Source organism: Triplophysa dalaica, chromosome 5 (genome assembly GCF_015846415.1).
Source record: "Triplophysa dalaica isolate WHDGS20190420 chromosome 5, ASM1584641v1, whole genome shotgun sequence".
In the NCBI taxonomy this organism is placed as follows: Eukaryota; Metazoa; Chordata; class Actinopteri; order Cypriniformes; family Nemacheilidae; genus Triplophysa; species Triplophysa dalaica.
Window position 1 is genome coordinate 4,203,526 of NC_079546.1, and position 19,053 is coordinate 4,222,578.

At 41.0% G+C, this 19,053-nt stretch overlaps 1 protein-coding gene across 3 annotated transcripts; it reads left to right on the forward strand.

Annotated features, from left to right (window-relative positions):
* Positions 1-8,882: 8,882 nt before the first annotated feature.
* Positions 8,883-18,654, forward strand: sobpb (sine oculis binding protein homolog (Drosophila) b). 3 transcript variants are annotated; one of them, XM_056749413.1, is made up of 7 exons: positions 8,883-10,231; positions 11,953-12,079; positions 12,168-12,353; positions 13,107-13,258; positions 14,442-14,540; positions 14,639-16,197; positions 17,461-18,654. In XM_056749413.1, the coding sequence occupies exons 1-6, from the start codon at positions 10,139-10,141 to the stop codon at positions 16,190-16,192; spliced, it is 2,211 nt and encodes a 736-aa protein (XP_056605391.1). In that variant the 5' UTR covers positions 8,883-10,138; the 3' UTR covers positions 16,193-16,197; positions 17,461-18,654. The 3 variants fall into 3 exon arrangements, with proteins under 3 accessions (XP_056605391.1, XP_056605392.1, XP_056605393.1); XM_056749414.1 differs by lacking the exon at positions 8,883-10,231 and adding an exon at positions 11,185-11,554; XM_056749415.1 differs by lacking the exon at positions 8,883-10,231 and adding an exon at positions 11,773-11,878.
* The last annotated feature ends 399 nt before the right edge of the window (positions 18,655-19,053 follow it).

Consider the following 19,053-nt stretch of genomic DNA (forward strand, 5'->3'; position numbering starts at 1 on the left):
TTGGTCAGTGGGGATTCAGTGTTTGCTGATTGGCTGTCTGGGGAAATCATGTGTTCTTTGTCCACTGACAGTGAAATGTGGACGCTTGCGTGTTTTGGGTGTCTGTATATTTAATGTGAGACAGTTTCTCAGAAGCGAGCACTAACACACAGTGACCATTAAATAGATACAGTACAGTTGATCAGAATTACAAATATAAATGTTTCATTAAAAATAATATTAATAATCCTTATTGATTGACTGTCACACAAATATTCATAATTTACTCAACCCAAACTCACGTGACCTTCTATCCTCTGTGAAACACATGTTTATAACGACTCCCAAACGTTCTTCTGATTTTAAAGCAAACACTGATGTTTTATATTTTCTTCCAAAGGGTCAGCATCATACACCATAGACAAAGTGAAAAAAAAATACGTTTAGACACTTGTCAAATTGACAACTTCTTAAACCAAATATTGATACACAGAACGTCACATATAAATTGAAAACGAACCCTAAAATAAACATACAAACATAATAAACATACCGTGTGCATCATCCACTCAGAAATTCAGGAGACATTAGTTCTTAATCTAAAGAGAAAAGCATGGATTTAATAAAGTCAAAAGGTCTCAACACGTGACATTAAATTCGCTGACCTGTAGGTGTGACTTTTACCAAAATTATTATGGCTTAACACTACATCACCAAACACATGTTTCGGAATATATATTACAAAATACATTCACCACAAAATTCTTTCGTAAAGTAACTGAAATTTCAACACAGAAAACTTTTATTCAGTTACAGCTACATTGTTGTTAAGTGTTTCATAATAGATGAAGTGCGTTCATATGTCTGTGAGTTTTGACATGAGAGCGATTAAATGTGGAGGAACTGATAAAATTATTTTAATGCACGACGTGGAGGGCAAGAACCACTATGCCTCTGGGTGCCTCTGCGAAGTGCATTAAAATCCATTAAAATCCTTTAAGGCACGGCTAGCCGTTGATTATGTCGTTTACACCATGGTCATTTGCAAACTAAATAATATGTTAAAGCTGTGGTTGATGACTGAGCTGTGGTTTGATCAGACAGGTGAAAATGGCAGGTAATTTCGCCAGTTAATTTCATACACTGATCAAACTGACTGGAACCATAGATATTAAAAGATGCCTCATTCAAGCGCTTCAGGCACGTAGACGCGTCCGCCATCTTGGATCGGTCGATTCACAGTTTACTAGAATGAAACATTTTAATCCCCGAAAATTGGGATAGCCAAGAATAACACACATTAAACAATATTACCCACACACTTAGTTTAAAACATTTTAAACGTTGAAATTGTATTAATTATTTCGGTATGTATTACACGAATTTAAGGCGCCGGCCCTGAATCAGCTTGCTCTTGGGGGTTAACGGACCGACTTGGCTGGGTTGCCAGATTTGAGAAACACAACCCTTTATCATGAGCCTAACATCCCTGTTCCCACTCCTAATAACAGTATTTAACATTCATTAATCGTAAAATTTACCAAATCCGTCCACTCCTAAGCAGTGGATAAAACAAACCGCAGCAACAGTTACAAAGTAACACAATTCCACGGGAAAACTACAGCTCGCACTATTCCAATATGGCGGACAACCTACATATAGCGGCCTATAGAAACGGATGCTAATGCGGCATCTGACCACCTGCTCATTATACGGTTTAAGGCACTCCTTCCAGCCAATCAGAATCGAGTATTCAAAAAGACCATGGTTCAATTTTGTTTGAATTGATATTTTCTCATCACTTTTCTCCTCATCTGTAGCTTTATTACTTATCTGCAGTAGGCTAATTGTATTATTTAGTGTGTAAATCCCACATTGTAGGGACTCATAGTTATCTAGTTAAATCGGAGCTAATATCATGAATGAACACACACACAGAAAGAGAGAGGCTTAATGTGAGTGTTTGTGTGGAGTGTGAAAGTGCTGATGTAGGAACACGAGAGTCAAATGCAGACGAGTCAGTCAGCGTCTGCTGCTGTCAGCCATCAATGCATCAACTTCCTGTCACTGTGGTAACCATCCGGCCGCCTGGGCACATGGGCAAATGCCGATCAGGGCCGCAGTAAAGCTTCTAGACAATGTGCAGAGGGATTAGACACAACGAGAGGCTTCGCTGGATTTATCCACACAGACGTGAATCATTACAGAAACCAGAGGATTGTCTCTTTTTCTCTCTCTCCCTGTGTGTGCTTTTACAGTAAAACTCATGTTCCTCAAACACCCCTGCTTCCCCAATGCAATAAAGCAACTTCATGTTAAATATTTAAAATAATGATAATAGCGACACATTATAAAAAAGTTAGAAGTTAAATGTCTTTGTTACATCAAAAAGGTGAACAGATGTGCTTCATAACTTCCCACAGTTCTCACATCTGATCCAACAAAACGTCACACCTGTGAAGAGTGCTGAGTGTGTTTCTTTCCGTCTGTCTGTGTTCATCACATCACATGAGAAGCCCTCTGACACCCCTCACTCGGACCACATCCACAACACGTCTATCTTTTACAGTAATTCCACCCCAGAATGCATGGCATTCAAGATTCCAAGAAATGTTGTTTACGGTATAAAGTATGCTGTATGTTGTAGAGTATGCCTTAGAATAATGCTTATTTATGCACCGGTCTCCATAGCAACCAGGTGATGAGTCACACCACAGGTACAAACACACTCAAACTGCTGCTTCATAATCAAACTGTTGGCCAGCTGCTCTGAATCATGGGAGGAGGTGGTGGTCACATCAGCCAAACACAGAAACATAACCGCTGCCTTTAATGTGTAGTATTTAAATGCTGATGATCGGTCGATATGTTGAGATATAACGTACATCAAGCCTATAATTAACACAAAATAAATCCTGTTAGGTTGATCAGAACCCCAAATGTACAGACACACCTCTGTTGTCATTTACTCTTTCAGTGATGTCCAAACTGAGCCTGCTTGACATCATTTAGGACATTTTCTCCTCATTTCTCCTTGTAACTTAAAAATTGGATTCTTTGTGTCCCTAAGACATTTTTTGTTTTGATCAGAATTATTTTTTATTTGTTTAAATATGTATAGGCTCAAAACACTTAATCATAACCTTCTCATGAATGTTTTAAACATTTTCTTTATTTTATTCTTCTTTAAATGATTTTGAAAAAAAGAAAAAACATGATTTTAATGCGAATTTAAGATTATTTATGATTTATCAGTTACTGGTCCAATAAAAAAATCCCCCTGAACGCTTCTCTAATGTCAAACTATATTCTTGAAGATGTGGTGATTCTTCAGGGTGTTTGCGATCTGCTATTAGGTTGCAATACTAGCTTTTATGATTTCAGTAAAGCATTCCATTACCAAAAACACAAATCATAATTTACAACATTTATATTTCATACTGTGCAACGCCTAGCAGTTTATGAAGTTTTTGATACACAAAATGACCTTTAAATGTGTCTCTTTTATACACAGGTCTGATTTCAGACATTTAAATCCATTTATAGAGTAACCATGTTACAATGTCCTTAAAATGACATTTCATGCAGTGTGTAATGTTGCTCTGTGTAAAAAGAAAGCAGTCTGCCAAATTGTAAAGCCGAAATTGAATAATTATTGGTTTGGGAAAAAAGGAGACGATTCTGAATCACGCGAACGAGTCGTCTGTCCTTCGAGTTTCAATTACCGGTCGGATTTGCGTCACTACGTGTAATGCCCGCCTACATCCCATTTACGACAAAGGCGGCAGAGCCATCACAGCAGACTAAACCATCTGACCAATCAGATCAGAGTAGGCTGAGACAGCGGAAGGGATTAGACAGATGAATCGCCAAACTAATCATTTGAAAGTCAGTCAAGAAGTAAGGTTATACTAGTCATAATAATTCTAACATAAATAAGAATTAAAATTTCATAAACCAAAGTAGGACCTTAAAACCCACACAATATTCATTTCTATCTAGACGTTTCATTAAAATGATATGCAGGACAAAAGATGAACAATGTGAGTTATGTTCAAATGTACACCCCAGTGAATTAACTGTGTGTTTAATTGATGGTTGAATTTAAAGATGGTACAGTTTACTGTGCGGAGTGCATCAGACTGATTCTCTCAGTTCACAATCATCAATATTTTATTATTTAACAATACAACAACAACAACAACAACAACAACAACAAATGCTGAATGTCAGATATTCTCTAAAAGCACTCTGTTTTAGTCGTTTTGTGGTCAGAAACACATGTTTTTTCCTCTGCTGATGGAGTTTGGCTCTGATTCTGTCAGATCCACCCACATGGGAAGCTTCAATCATTCACACAATTAATGAGGACATATTTTGATTAATAAAAATAATATAAACCATTTAAATGATGTGTTTAATGGTTACTCAGTGTTCAATGAGAAAGACCCGAGAGTTTGGACATCTGCTTCATGTGGAAACAACAGCAGAGGAAGAGTGACAGGAAGTTTCAAACATTTCATCACCTGTAATGTGTGTGTGTGCGTGCTTGCCTGCGTGCGTGTGTGAGAGAGAGAGAGAAAGAGATTGATTGCCATTGTATTACTGAAAAGCTTGTAGAAACAAAAGGCTCTTTATCGGTTACTCTGTATTGTCTGTGTTCAGATCTGTTGTTCACTATTTGTTGAGTGTTTGTTTGTGGATTAAATTCGGATCATCCTCTCTGTGATAATCTGAATGACAAAAAACACAGATAAAGCTCCCAACACAACTCTGTCAGTTTATATTTGATACTGTATATATATATATATTTAACCACATCTGATATGTAAAACATGTGTAGATTTTGAATAAACAAATTTGGATTAATAAAAATTTAGCTTTTTTGTGACCATTTATATATTGGTAAAATAAAAGGAGATCAGTGTATAGTGGTGGGAGTTGTTGATAAATAATTGTAGTCACATAAGACACAATAAAAAACTCAAAATGGCTATAAAACTGACCTAATTTTCTTTGTACAACAGATATCCGATTTCATTTTTTTGGTCACTGTAAAGACTCGCTGGACACACACACACACATTAGAGGCTTTGTTTGTGTAGCAACCAGACATGTTTGTGAGACAGAAACTCATCTCTCATCAGATAACAGACACAAGAACCCTTTTCCAGGTTCATACAATAGCTGCCTCGCTTTCTCGCACACACACAATAGGTGCTCAGTTTAAGAGTGTTCAGAAGATCTCGGTCACAATGATGCATCTGTGCTTTAATCACTTCTGTAAACTTACATATCATATAGAACAGCTTGTTTATGCTCGGGTGTGTGGGTTGCATTGTGCCGTTGTCCTGTAACTGTACCTACAGCCCCAACCTGAATAATTAAAATAATCAATCATTTAACACTTCTGCTTTGTCAACAGGTGAGAGAGAATTTGATAAGTTTAACGTTAGTGAAAACATTTACTTCCCTAGAGTTCATCAGTAAACATTTCTAAAAACAAAACTTTTTGGTAGCTCTTATCAAAAAACCGCTTGCTCTGCCTCTTAAATAGCTTTCTGCTTCTGATGACATAAAACCAAACCCTATTAACCATTTCACTTATGTCTAGACTCGTTACATTAAAGTTAATAGTAATTTGACATTTTCATACATCCAGGTGGAAAAGTCTGTTCTAAAACTATACTCCGTGACTTAAATTTCTATACAGAATTTTATGGAATAGAGTTAGTCATTAAACAGTTGAGGTCCATAAGCAACAGCTTGTTTTGTATGATGGACAGAAATAGAGCAGTGTTAGTCATGCGTTTACACTAGTGTTCTTATGCAGGAGAACAGGCTTTAATCTCACAAATCTCTCCAAACAGATTAATTAACTACATTTATTCTTGTTTTACATTTTACAAACATTAAAACATTTCAATTTGTACAAAATAGAGAAACATTATTATACGATGTCCATCTTATGTCAGTGAATGATTAACATTTGTATGCATAACTGAAGAGGGGCAAAGAAATTAAACATCCACCAGCAACGTGAACAAAAGCGTCAAGTGACAAAAGTGAATTAAGGACAGTGTTGATTAAAAGAGGTGAGCTTTACTTTGGATATATTTGCATGTATCTTGCACCACCCGGCCATGAACTTTAAATCAAACTATTTCCATATAACCATGTGTCAGCAGACGTGCGCTGTGAAAGAATGCTCAGTCCAGGGCGAGAGTCATCATATGGCTCTACAGCCTCATCAGAAATGCATAAAGGGTAATATCAGGAAATTGAAAAGGGTCTGCAAGGTATTCTCTAATCCACCCCCTAAAATGGAGGAAGACTTCCACCACAGCGATATGAGGTGAAGTACTCCAGTGATCTCAATCCAAACAGGAGCTTTGGTGCAGTAGGAAGGAACTATGATATTTTGGTACATTGAAGAACATGTTAAGATGTAGTTATGACATAAGCATGGCTCAGCACCAGTGATGTAGGAGAACGGTTGTCATGGCTACCGCGAAGAGCAGGGAGAACGTGTTGGCCTGCGTCTGGACACCGGCTCCGGTTGGAGCTGTGGTGGCGTTACCCGGACCGCCGGACACAGCTGTTGCAACGGTTATGTTCCCGTTAGTGGTCTGATTCATCGACTGAGTGGTGTTATTTGGAGAGAGGGTGCTCTGGGACAAAACCTGTGGAACATTAAAAAAGAAAGTTAATTATCACACGAGTCTATGCAAACGACTGCAGATTAAGCCCGTGAGTCAACAAAGACGCGCATTGAAAGGCGCAAAGAACTGTGATGCAAATAGCCAGAAGGTATCAATTCCCTCACCCTCCCCACGACATTTGTATTACCGCATCTCAGTTGGGTTCATCATTGTACTTGACCCACATTACCACAATTCACATGTAATGATCTACCACTTCCATATGGTCTTTCAAAGTGCGTGCGCAAAAGTTGTGCGCGTTTGCCGTGTGTTCGCTCTGTGCCAAATAAACATTTCGCACTTTCTATACTGATAAACCCATAAAAAAACATGTAGAATTAGAAATACATGTAGTATTTTTAGATTACTTAAAGCACAGGACACACGAATCAAATCGTAAGCTCTAAAGCCAAATGCGTAAACATCCCATAGCTCAATTAACGGTTTCTAGAACATTTTTTGTTCCAACGATTCACAACAGTGTTTCCGATAGAATTATTAAATATGTCACCTAAAATTCGCGTCTCCCACGATCCAAACAAAGACTCGCCGGTGTTTCGGGTTCTCACGCAGGAAAGGACACAAGGGTTCCCCGTATCGCATTTCTGCGACTCAGAACAATGTAAAGAAACTCAAGCCTCCGGACGGACATTGATACACTTTAAATTATTCATTCTCCAAAGCCACTAACATGGTAGCCGAGATGTTGTCCAAATCGGAATATATGGGCAAATGTCCTCCGAATACGAATGAGAAACTCTTGTTGTACATATTTAATTAACATGACTGGCATAAATTCACATTTATTTTAGGCGTGCGCACAAGGGATGCTGGCAGGCAGCCCAGAGGCTAACCAGCCAATCGGACAACCCTGTTTACCCCGGCTTGTCCAATCATATTTTAGTACGATTACTCATCTGAACTGCATTATTGGCAATCAGAGGTGCATACCATCATCATGAATACTTATGAAATACAGACAACGACGAAAACTTGAAACATTTTTAACTTTTAGTTAGTTTCCTTTATTTTTATTTAATGTAATGCCTCTTTTAAACTTTGCCATAAATGGTAATGTGTAACCGAGGGGGCACAATTAAAAAATTTAAGGGTGCAATGCCCCAATTCGTGGAGCGCAGTGATGTTTTGGCAAAAGCTCAGGTCGGTTTAAAATTACCATGACGTAAGCTTCTCTTAAATGTAAAATCTAATTTGTACTTTTCAGTCAAGTGCATTTAATGTCCATTACCATGATTCCACCCTAAAATGATTTCACAAATTTCACAGGTAGCCTAAATAACCCAACGCACTTTAACATCGCACCTTTAAATCAAGTTAATCTGAATACCCCAACTGCACGAAAAAAACGATGAAATACGACACAGAATACATCTTAAAGTTTAAACATCTTGTTTTGAAGTAGGCCCACCTGAGTAATGAAGCAGAAAGCGCAGAGAATCACCGCGAGCTGAATTGGACTGATCTGAGCCATGATCCCGATGAAGATGACTGTGGTGGTGACGAATGAAGAAGATGATGTTGATGATGACAAGAGACGGTTTAATTCATTTGAAGAGAGCCGATGACTGCTGATCCACCTTTTATACTGGGGTGTGAATGACGTCACATGCCCCGCCCCTTGCCTTTAAGAGTCCACATTTTAAGACTCTTTTGTGGAAATCAAGCTTCAAAATCAGAAGGGAAAACATGGTATTGTAAAGAATTATTGACGAATGACAACATTAGTGGAATCAAAAACATAAAGGAAGACATTTATATTCAAAAGAAAGTTGGGAGTAGTTAGGAACAGGAAAGAAGAAACAGTTATGACCAGGTTAAGAAAAGTACACAGTAAACTGAACAGTACGATGCATATTATAGGAAAGCATTCAACAGGACGACGTTAGCATTGCCAGGTACCAGAGGTACCAGAAAGGACAGAGATGATAAATTATTTGGTAAAAGCGGGTTTAGTGGGACAATAATTTAGGGACATATCGGCCTACTGGAATGTGGTGGAAGTGTAAAAGGCAGACAATACATATTCTGGTCCCTAGCAAAACCCGGATTTAAATGGCAAGAATATCACTTGACTACATAGAGAAGATGATGATCACCAGGAGATGGCAGTAGTGCACCACAATCGATACAAGCTGCCGATGAAAACAAAGAGGAAGAATCATTTTCTGAAAGTTTTTGGAGATAAGTGTTTGGAGAGCAATTGTAGATAGGCTAGATTGTAGATAGGCTAATTAGAAAATACAATCATCACATGTGGCTATTATTTATAATCTGTAAAGCTTTATTTACTCGTATGCATGTCAGTTGTTGTTTAATTAAGAAAGAAAACTTAAAGTTCGAAATAATTTTCAGCTCCTGCGCTGTCTCCAGATTTGAATTGAGCGACATCTAGTGGACGAGTGTGGTAACTATGATCTAATCTGGACCCCGCGACAGACATTACTGTTCTCATTTCGAGTCATAATAACGTTATGAAAAATAGTAGTCATTCAGAGTAAGCTGAAATATAATCTGATACTCATGCAGTGCCATGGAATCTGTATCACTGGAGTTTCTAGTATTAGAGACTGCTCCATCTCCCTCTAGTGGTCAAAATAAACACGTCATCTATTGTATTGCGTCAGTGAAAATGAATGAATATATCTTGTTATTTTAATCAACAGCAACCTCGTGTTAGTAAAGAAAGTTTTTTTATATGCAGAAACATTCGTTTTAAAGTGTTTTAGATCTACAGAGCAAAGAAGAAACAATTCACAGGTGCGCGAGCGGAGGTGACTTTCGTTGTACCACCAGATGTGTTGAGAGAGGGAGGGAGGGGGTCTTTCAGGGCCGCTGTGCTTTTGCCAGCGGGTATCAGGTGACCCCCGCAGGGCACGAAATCTGAACTGTGCGTCCCTGAACTCGAGTTCTCGGCTTACACGAGCGCGCAGCGCGTTTATTCTTCGAAACACTGAAGTCAGTGTGTGTACTATATGTGTTCGTCTATAGAGAATAGACGAGAGGAGATTTTTATTTCCTTACATATGAAACATGTACCTGTAGATGATCCCTATAATAATAATAAATTATAGAAACAATAGCTGGCAGTTATATTTTTACCCTCTTTAAGGCCGAGCCATAAAAAAACTAACTCACATGCATTCTAACCAGCACTTAAGATTCCTCAAAGTCTCATTTTTGCATTCTCACATCAGAAGATGACACGCGCATATCAGATCACCCCGCGCTCTGTTAAGCCTCGGTACTCGCATTCCAGCCGAAATGGACCCGGGTCAGCCTGTGGGAGGAGGAGGTGTTGAGTTTCACCTCCTCCCCTGGATCTCCTCCGCACTCACTTCTGCGCGCTCATTGTTCCAGCGCCGCGTCGACCGCTCGCTCGGGATGGGCGTCAGATTCCCGTGACAGGCGCGTCTGACAGCAGCCGCTTCACCCGAATCATGCCCGAGATGGAAAAAGGGCGAGCGCCCGAAAACAAGCGCAGCAGGAAACCTGCGCATCCAGTCAAGAGAGACGTCAACAACGACATGAAGGTAAGATCGTATTTTAAGAGCTTTTTACGTTCGGGCTGGGTTTACAAATCTAGTGAGTTGACTACATAGACACCACGTTTAACTAGATTGAAATGTGTTTGGTGGTTAGTGTTGGCCTGGTACTGGTCTAACTGGTGGACCAGGAAATCACTGCAAACGTAACAAGTGAAATTATTGATCTCGTCTTGGCTGGTTAAGAATGGGAGCTCGTTAATCTGATTGATGCCATGCTGTCTAGTTATGCGCAGACATGTTAAATATACTATAAAAGAATGAAATAGTTTTATATTCATTTCCAAAATGTAGTTTAGAATTTACTAGGCCTATATGACAAAAGTACATGTTCAGATTGGACATTTCCATTATTTACACTGTGCTGTCTAAAATAAATCACAGTATCTTATTTGCAAATAGTATTTTGGTTATTCTGATCACTCTTACGAAAATCAACCATGAATTTACTACAAGTAAGAGAATATCAACATGGTTAATACCCTTGTGTAAAATTGTGTTTGGTGATCAGCCACAGAACATTACTTCTACTATAAGAAAACAATTCGCATTTGGACACAACCAGGTCTTCGGAGCTCTCTGCGCGCCCGCGCACTAAATGTGATATACGCATGCTGTACTGTATCTCTCCACAGACAGATTGACCTTATTAAATCTCTGGCGTTTATACAAGCTGACAGACTAAGGCCTATTTCACAAGGTCTCTTTTTGATATTCGATATGGAAATGTGATATGTTTATAAATGGCTGCCCATGTTGACATCCAATATTCCGTTTATAGATTCTCTCTCCAGAGCGCAGAGGAGCTCGGAGGGGTTTCTCTCACTTTTCCCTCTCTATTCCGGCTCGTTTTGTGGGAGCGATTCTGGATCTCAGCAAATGATATCCATCGGGGGGTGTAGAGTTACAATTTAACTAATTTGAATCCAAACACATGAAATCGTAGCCGGGCCTGATGCAAGCGGGCCGGGGCTGAAGAAGGGGTCGCGGCGGGTTTGTTGCCTTTGGCTGCCGCACGCTCGCTGCGGTTTGGGACTGACCTGTCACTTTCGCTGAACAGATGTTTGCCTGAACTGCCAAGAAGAAACAAAAACAACATTGTTGAACGGGAGAGAGGAAGGTAAAGGACCGTCTGCTGCTAATGAGAAACCAGCGCAATCCATCTGATGGGAACGAGAGAGGCGCGCGGGCGCTGATGTCATTCGTTTTTAGGGCGATCGCTCGCTCGCTCCGTGATTCTGGGAATCTGTGACTGCGCACTGGTGTTGGGTGTCCTGTGATTTCGGCTAACTGCAGATCGTGTAACAGCAGGTCCTGATCTCATGGAGACACCAGAGAGCTCTTTAGCGTCTTGATTTGAGAAATACGCTGGGAAAGTTTTCATCAGATCCGTTTACAGAATAACAGTCTGATTGCTACAAACTCTTGAAATCGAGACGTAGATTATGACAGATGAGTTTAACCGTCATGTTTATACAATGTTCCCCCTATAACTGACTCGGGGGATATTCTTTCAAAGCTCAGGAGATGCGATTTGAGTAGTTCTCGGTTGTGTTTTTATTTCATTGTATACGTTTGAGACTTCAAATATTCAATGAAGAGTATATGGAGGTGTGAAATAAATAGACTGTAGAGGTAAATTTGAATAGAAATGTTTGAGTTCTTATTGAGATCTTCAATAATATTGACTATTTGTTTGTGTGTTTTAGAACTTTGCTGAGAACACCATGAATGAGCTGCTGGGCTGGTACGGCTACGATCATGTGGACCTGCGACACTCTGATGCGCCTGACACCCGCCAACGATCAAAACACAACCAAATATCTGTAGTTAAAGGTATCATCAAACATGCACACACGCAAACACACACACATGTTCTTTTCCTGTGTATGTGTCAATCAACACAGAAAATTGTTTTTTGCAGAGAACTCATTGCCAAAGGCAAATGCTGAGGAGAGGAACGTGCCATTATCTTCATCAGAGCCTGTGAGGAATAGTGAGAGGGAGCCGGTGGTCACGCCCATCTCATCATCATCATCATCTGTCTCTCCACGAATCAGAGAGCAACACAACATGAATGTCGTTGTGCCATTAATCAAACCTTCTGCTGGTGTGTACCACACACACATTCAAACACCTTTAAACACTTTAAAGCGGGCGTTACACACAGGGTTTCTGCCAATCTCATATTAATCTTGAGTTCCTATAGAGTATTATTGCATACTTCGTATCTTCGAAGAGTATTTAGTTTGATCACATTTATAAAAGATTGATACAGCTTTGCAATTGTTTCCGAAGACATACGGCACGGAGGGAGGCTGAACCAAAGCACGTGCGCACCCATTGCTTTTATTCACAGCATGTCTGGCATCTTTAAGTGCTGGGAGGGCTCCATATATCAGTTTCAAACGATCTCCAAATCCAGCGTTATATCCACAGTTTATATAACATTCATCACCCAACAAACAGTGAACAAACAAACACGTGAAGTTCGCGAACATATATGCTCTCTCTCTATCCTGAACACAAGTGAAGTCTGCACATGCTCCTTCTCCTGCTCTCCTGTGGCCGTGCCGTGTGCTTTTCCGGGAGCATTGTCCAATAAGGGACTAAGAAAAGTTGTTACAAAATAGTTTTAAATGTTCGAAAAAAAACTTTCCGAAACCTGTACGACTGCTGGGGAAATGTATCGAGCACAGAAATACTACGTAATACTTTTTTTCACAAGTTGACCATGTTAAGCAAGAGAAGACTGCACGTTTAACAATGTAAAGAAGTCAGAATGCATGAAACACTGTTGAACGGCCCCTTTAAGATGCTGTATTTAATTTGATGAATGTGTTGAAATGTTTTTGTCTGATAGTGGAAGATGTACAGAATGTTCAGATCGTGTGTGTGTGGTGTCAGAAGGAGGGAATGAAGCGTTATTCTCTGCTCATGGGTTCAGAACTCAAGAGTTTCTGCAGTGAGAAATGTTTCGCTGCCTGTCGCCGGGCGTACTTCAAACGCAACAAGGTAAAATCCACAACTACTCATATCCAACATGATCAAATGTTTACTTCAGTGACAGAAAAAATATATGTGATCAACCGAACATTTTACGAGTTCCTATGAGGTTTCTCTTTCACAGCTCAGGAGATCTTAGTTCGCAGTTGGTCTTCTTTCTTGAAATTGCTTAAAAGACAATTGAATGAGAGCATAATTGTTGAAACACATGAAGAGTCTGGAGGTGTAAACTGAATGTAGAAATAATCTGGATTTGATGAGAAATGTTTGAGTTGATATTGAGATCTTCAATAATATTAACTTTTGTTTGTAGAGTTGACAAATATGAGCTCAGTTTGACACATTTTTAAACCTCTTCTGAAAATAAGGAGAAATATCAGAGACACACTTTAGACTTAAACAAAAGTTTCCATTTGCTCTCTATTTTATGTCATTGATCAATAATTTTATTAGTAATTGAGTTATTAAAGAGATCTCATCTGTGATCTTTATAGGAATTGAATTTGTTCAGGTTACAGATTCACATGTGTACCAAGAAAAAGTGCTCTATAAATATCCTTCACCTTTGTAGTTTACCTCCAGGTGTAAATTACCTTTTGAATCTTGGATTGTAAATATGGTTTTAGTGGACCCACTGTCAGTGAAAATCACAAAATCAATTGATCGTTTTCACCTCAGCATCTTGTCTACATTTATCCGTGTGTTCTACACACACACACACACACACACACACACACACACACACACAAACACAAATGAATGGTGATGGACAGATCAGTTTTCAGGCCGCTCTGTTTATGTTGAGTGAGCCGCACATTCCCACAACAGAGAGAACGAGTGAAGTTTGAAACACAGAGGATAGTTTATCCGGCTGAGAGCGAGTGAGAGCCGCAGACGAGTTTTAGCCTGTCTGAGAGGAAGAGAGACTGCTTTCATTTCACACTGCATACTTTACCTACCCAGGAATCCTCTTACACACACAAACACACACATTTGGAATTATTAGTTTACTTACAAATGTGTAAATGTCTGAAGACAGTAAACAAACTATCACACTTGTCAGTGTGATAGCTGTCAAACAAACACTTGCTTTATTTTGATGTTTGTAAACATGACTCTTGAACAAATGTAAACAATTTTAAACTTGCAGATGGAGTTGACATACATTTCTGTGTGTTTGTGTTCCCTTAAGGCTCGAGATGAAGATCGCCATGGCGACCAGTCACCGCCTCCCGGCCAGACCCTGGACACGCCCTCAAGACTTCTGCTGAAGATGAACAACAACACTCGGGTAAACACACACAAACACACACACACACATACGTGTTATATTGTGAGTCGTATCTATCCAGTGATGTCACAGTGTGTTTGTGTGTTGGTTGTGTTCAGGTGTGTGATTGGTGTAAACACATCCGTCACACTACGGAATATCTGGACTTTGGTTCTGGAGAGGAGCGACTGCAGTTCTGCAGCACAAAATGTCTGAATCAGTACAAAATGGACGTGTTTTACAAGGAAGCGCGCGCAGCTCTCAACGGTTCTGCTTCTGCTTCCAGCGGGGCTTATGACGACGAGGAGAACCATCAGAAAGCTGGAGGAGGAGAGAACCAGAAACTTCTGACCCCAGAGTCCTGGGAGAGCTCTCCGCCCAAAACGCCCACATCAGTGTCTGTGCTAAACACTCCGTCTTCAACGTCTTCATCACTGAGAACGCCCGTCTCCACGAGCCAGTCCCGGGAGCGGTCGTGTGTCCAGACAAACACGTCACCCTCCGTCGCTTTGGACCAGCCACGCCCACCTCCTATTACCCTCCCTTTTGTCCGGCCACCCCTGCATGCCCGGGTTGTGCGGAGCCCAATCCCTCATCCACCCCGTAACCTGCCACGCCCCGCCAGCCCCATCCAGCGACCTCCTCACCCGGCTTCTTTTGCTCCGCTCCACCCGCCCCCTCTGCTTCAGTCCTTCCCCGGCCAGTACGTGCCCTTCCACCCCGCCTACCCTCCCCACCTGCCCCCGCCGTGGCCGCAGCCCATGATGCTGGTTCCCTACCCCGTCATCGTGCCAATCCCGGTGCCAATTCCCATTCCCATCCCGTTACCTCGCTCGGGTCACGTTGGTGTCATACGAAGCCCGCAGGGGCGAGAAGAGAAAGATTGGGGTGACCGCACGCCCGATCCGGGTCACTCCAGCTCTGAGGAGTCAGAGGTTCAGCACAGAATAAAGACTGAACAAACTCCTTCCCCTCTTGCCCTCTCCTTACCCTCGACGTCTATCGGGTCGTCGGAGCGGCAGGTAATTCAGTGTCTTCACAGACACCCGGTCAAAGAGGAGCTTCAGAACGGCACCACCTTACCTGACACGCCCGAAACCCGGGCGCTCACCACACACATCTCACACGTTCTACGCAAAGCACTTAAACATAGTGCCGGCAACGCGCCACCGGTGGTCACACCCTCAGCCTCATTGGACAATAAAACCGTCACTCCGGCATCTCTGTATTCGTTGGCCCATTCCACCGCCATTCAGATCACCTCCGTTTCGTTGGACAGTACGCACAGAATTGGCCCGGCCTCTGATGGGACAGCAGGCTCCGCCCAGATTCCCTCACCTCTGTCTGATTCAGAGGATGTGAAGGAGAACAGTTATTTAGGTGGCTCAACCAATCCCTGGTCAGCGGTGAGGACAGACTCCCGAAGCGACCAATCTAAAGAGAGCATGGGGGCAGAGGATGCTTCTCAAGATGTCGAGCACACGTACGCTCGATCTGTACCTCCCAAACTACGAGAGAAAAATGCTCACGTGAATGCTCAGACGAGCACACAAACGCACCTACACACACAGACATACAACTTGCTTCCTCAGAGCTCAGAGACCAGCGGAAGAGACGATCCAGAACCTGCCGTCAAGAGGAGATGTTTGAGAATCAGAGATCAGAATAAATGAACCTGGTACGACATGCACACACACACACACACTTCATAGATGGGTTTGTGTAGAAAGATTTTGGATCAAATGAGATTTTCATGTGTCTCAGATAAATACCTTCAGTTCTTTCACACTATACAACTTATTCTGGATGTCTCTCTCAGTGTTGTGTGTGTCTTAGTGTGTTTTTGGGTTATCCCACAGAATGGCGCCAGAGGGAAACTCAATCTCTGTCGCAGCTCTAAAGTTGCACGAGCAGTAAAAGAGCAGAATGGTTTATACTGCAGAAACCAGAGACGCTCGCAAAAAAACACACAATCCTGCCTGTGTGTGTGTTTGTGTGTGTGAGCACCTGCATGTGTGTGTGTGTACTGGTCCAGATGTTGTTTCTGGAGGGTCCGCTGTGTCTCATGTTTCAGTCAAAACGATGAGGTTTTAATAGATACGAGCTCAAACTGTGAAGATCTGAAGATGTGTGTGTTCAAAACATCCGGTTTCATATATTTGTCTAGTTTGGGTGTGTGTCATAAATCTACAACCCTTATTGTTTTAAGTTCTGCCCTTTCATAAGATTTGTCGATTTTACTGAAAGATGTTTTGTACTTCACGTGAAAGATTGAGAGGATCTCACGATGACTGAACAGCACTGAGGTTGAATGGAGAAGAAACGGAGATTGATCGTTCGTGTCTTTTTCTGTCGTGTGCTAAACATCTGAGCCAAAGCTGATGAATGAAAAAGTGCTGATGAGGAATAATCACAAACGCTTGTGGATGGAAAGCTTCTTTGTTTTTAAAGGCAATAATAGCAGATCTTTCAGCTCAATTAGAAGGTGACTGATCCAGGATCAGATGTCCATTATGCACACGCTGATCTCGGACACAAATAGGTCCAGAATTCCTCTTTTGACGCATTTTGATTATCATTTCAGAACAAACATCTGTTGTATCACTTCAGAGTTTGCAGTAGGTGAATGTGTTAATATCGTGTGTTATTCTAGAGGTTTTATTGCTGTAAAGTGATCTGAGCACTCAGGGATTTACTGAACGTTTGAAACTCAAACTCTCACTGGAGACGGAGCCAGACCTCACATCCTCTTCAATCTCTCTCTGCTGTTCATCAACGTTTCTTTCCTCTTGCTTTATTCCTGAAGGTTTATTCTTATATTTATGGGTGAAGCTGTCAGCATCATGTCCAGGTCATGTGTTACTGTTACACTTTCAGAAGACCTTCAGTGTTTGTCAGGTTTAGTTCTGGTGAAAAATTACCTGCTGTCTCTCTGTTTTAGGTTTCAGAGTTTATGGGTTGAAAATCTAGCGTGTGAACGTGCAAAGGACACATACAGCCTCAAACATCGCCCTCTGGTGACCCTGTGCCAGCAGACGTACAGAAGGTCACATCCAGCGTTGAGCGGCAGGGCTCAACTCCAGAACGTCATGAGGACCATCAGTAGACACGCTGAGATCAGACGTGTGTGATCCGGTTACACTCTGACTGTGTGTGTGTGTTTTGCCGAGCTTCTACAAAGCCAGCCATTGTTCACCACTGCCAGCCCATCCTTACCGCCTGTGTGCATGTGTGTGTGAGTTCAGCTGCGGTGTTCGGTTACCTGACACACTGGCGCTTTGGCCACAGGGCATTTTTAGATTTCATCTGAAGAGTGCCAAAAGTGCAGAAACACACACGTACACGGTACACACACACACACACACAGATTATTCTGCTATATCAGGTCCTCTGAGAGCTGAGACACAGAGAGAGAGAGAGAGAGAGAGAGTATTAGTGTTTGTGGCCCACACCGAACAACCTCTGAATTTTTATCTGCTATAGTTTTTCTGACACAGTGCTCAGAATCTCATATTTTTACCCCAAAATACTACAGAATATCATGCTATTACCATTATGGTTGTGTCAAAAATCCCATTCTGTAACCGCACTAAAAACTGTACTTAAAGCACTTCGAATGGAGTCGCAAAATATCAGATATAATGAAATTCCACACATTTGTATCAGTATTATAAAGACCAAAGAACACTTGTGTTAATGTCCAGCAGAGAGCATCATTGACATGCAAACATATCACTTGAGCTGTGAGGGATTTCAAAGGCTCACACTTTAACTTTTTCGTTTAAATGCCTTAATATTTCACATCCATGGATACAGCCACTGGATACGTCAATGCATTATAAAGAATGCCAAAACAATGACAATACAGTAATTGTTATGTCTTCATAACACGTTTATATGCTTTTATGTTGCCAGTAAAGCAGTTTCAGTGAACGTTTTATGTATATTTTTATGGTGTCTATTGTGACTTTTACACGTGATGTAAAACATGTTGGCAAGTGTGCTATAGATTCACTTAATTGTGTTTGCTTTGACGTCAGAATGTGACGTAAGCACTCAGAATAACCTGTTCACTGACTGTCTATGTGATTTTGTCAATCTTTATTAGATTTCTTCATAATAAAAACTTCATATAATACAAATTTGAAAACCTGACCTTATGTGATGTGCTTTTGTAATTATATTAAATTATTCATTATACATTTTTCTAGCACTTTATTTTCAGTTACTTTTATTGCCTCGAGGTTAACATATTTCACTTTGTCGTTAAAACGCAACATTTTTCATTTAGTTTAAGATTACATGTGATTGGCTAATATTTGCGCTGTTAGCTGTATCTCATTGGTTCACACGTCTGTCTTTTAACTCGCGCGTCACAGTCGCGGGAGCGCGTGCGGCGCGCACAGTGGCAGCTGTCATCGGTGCGCAAGAAGAACGGGAGAAAAAACATCAAAAGTCTTGAGAAACGGTACGTGTCGCTTATTCTCTGAATAAACTTTTTTCTGTCTCTAATGTTTGTTCAGATAAATCATTG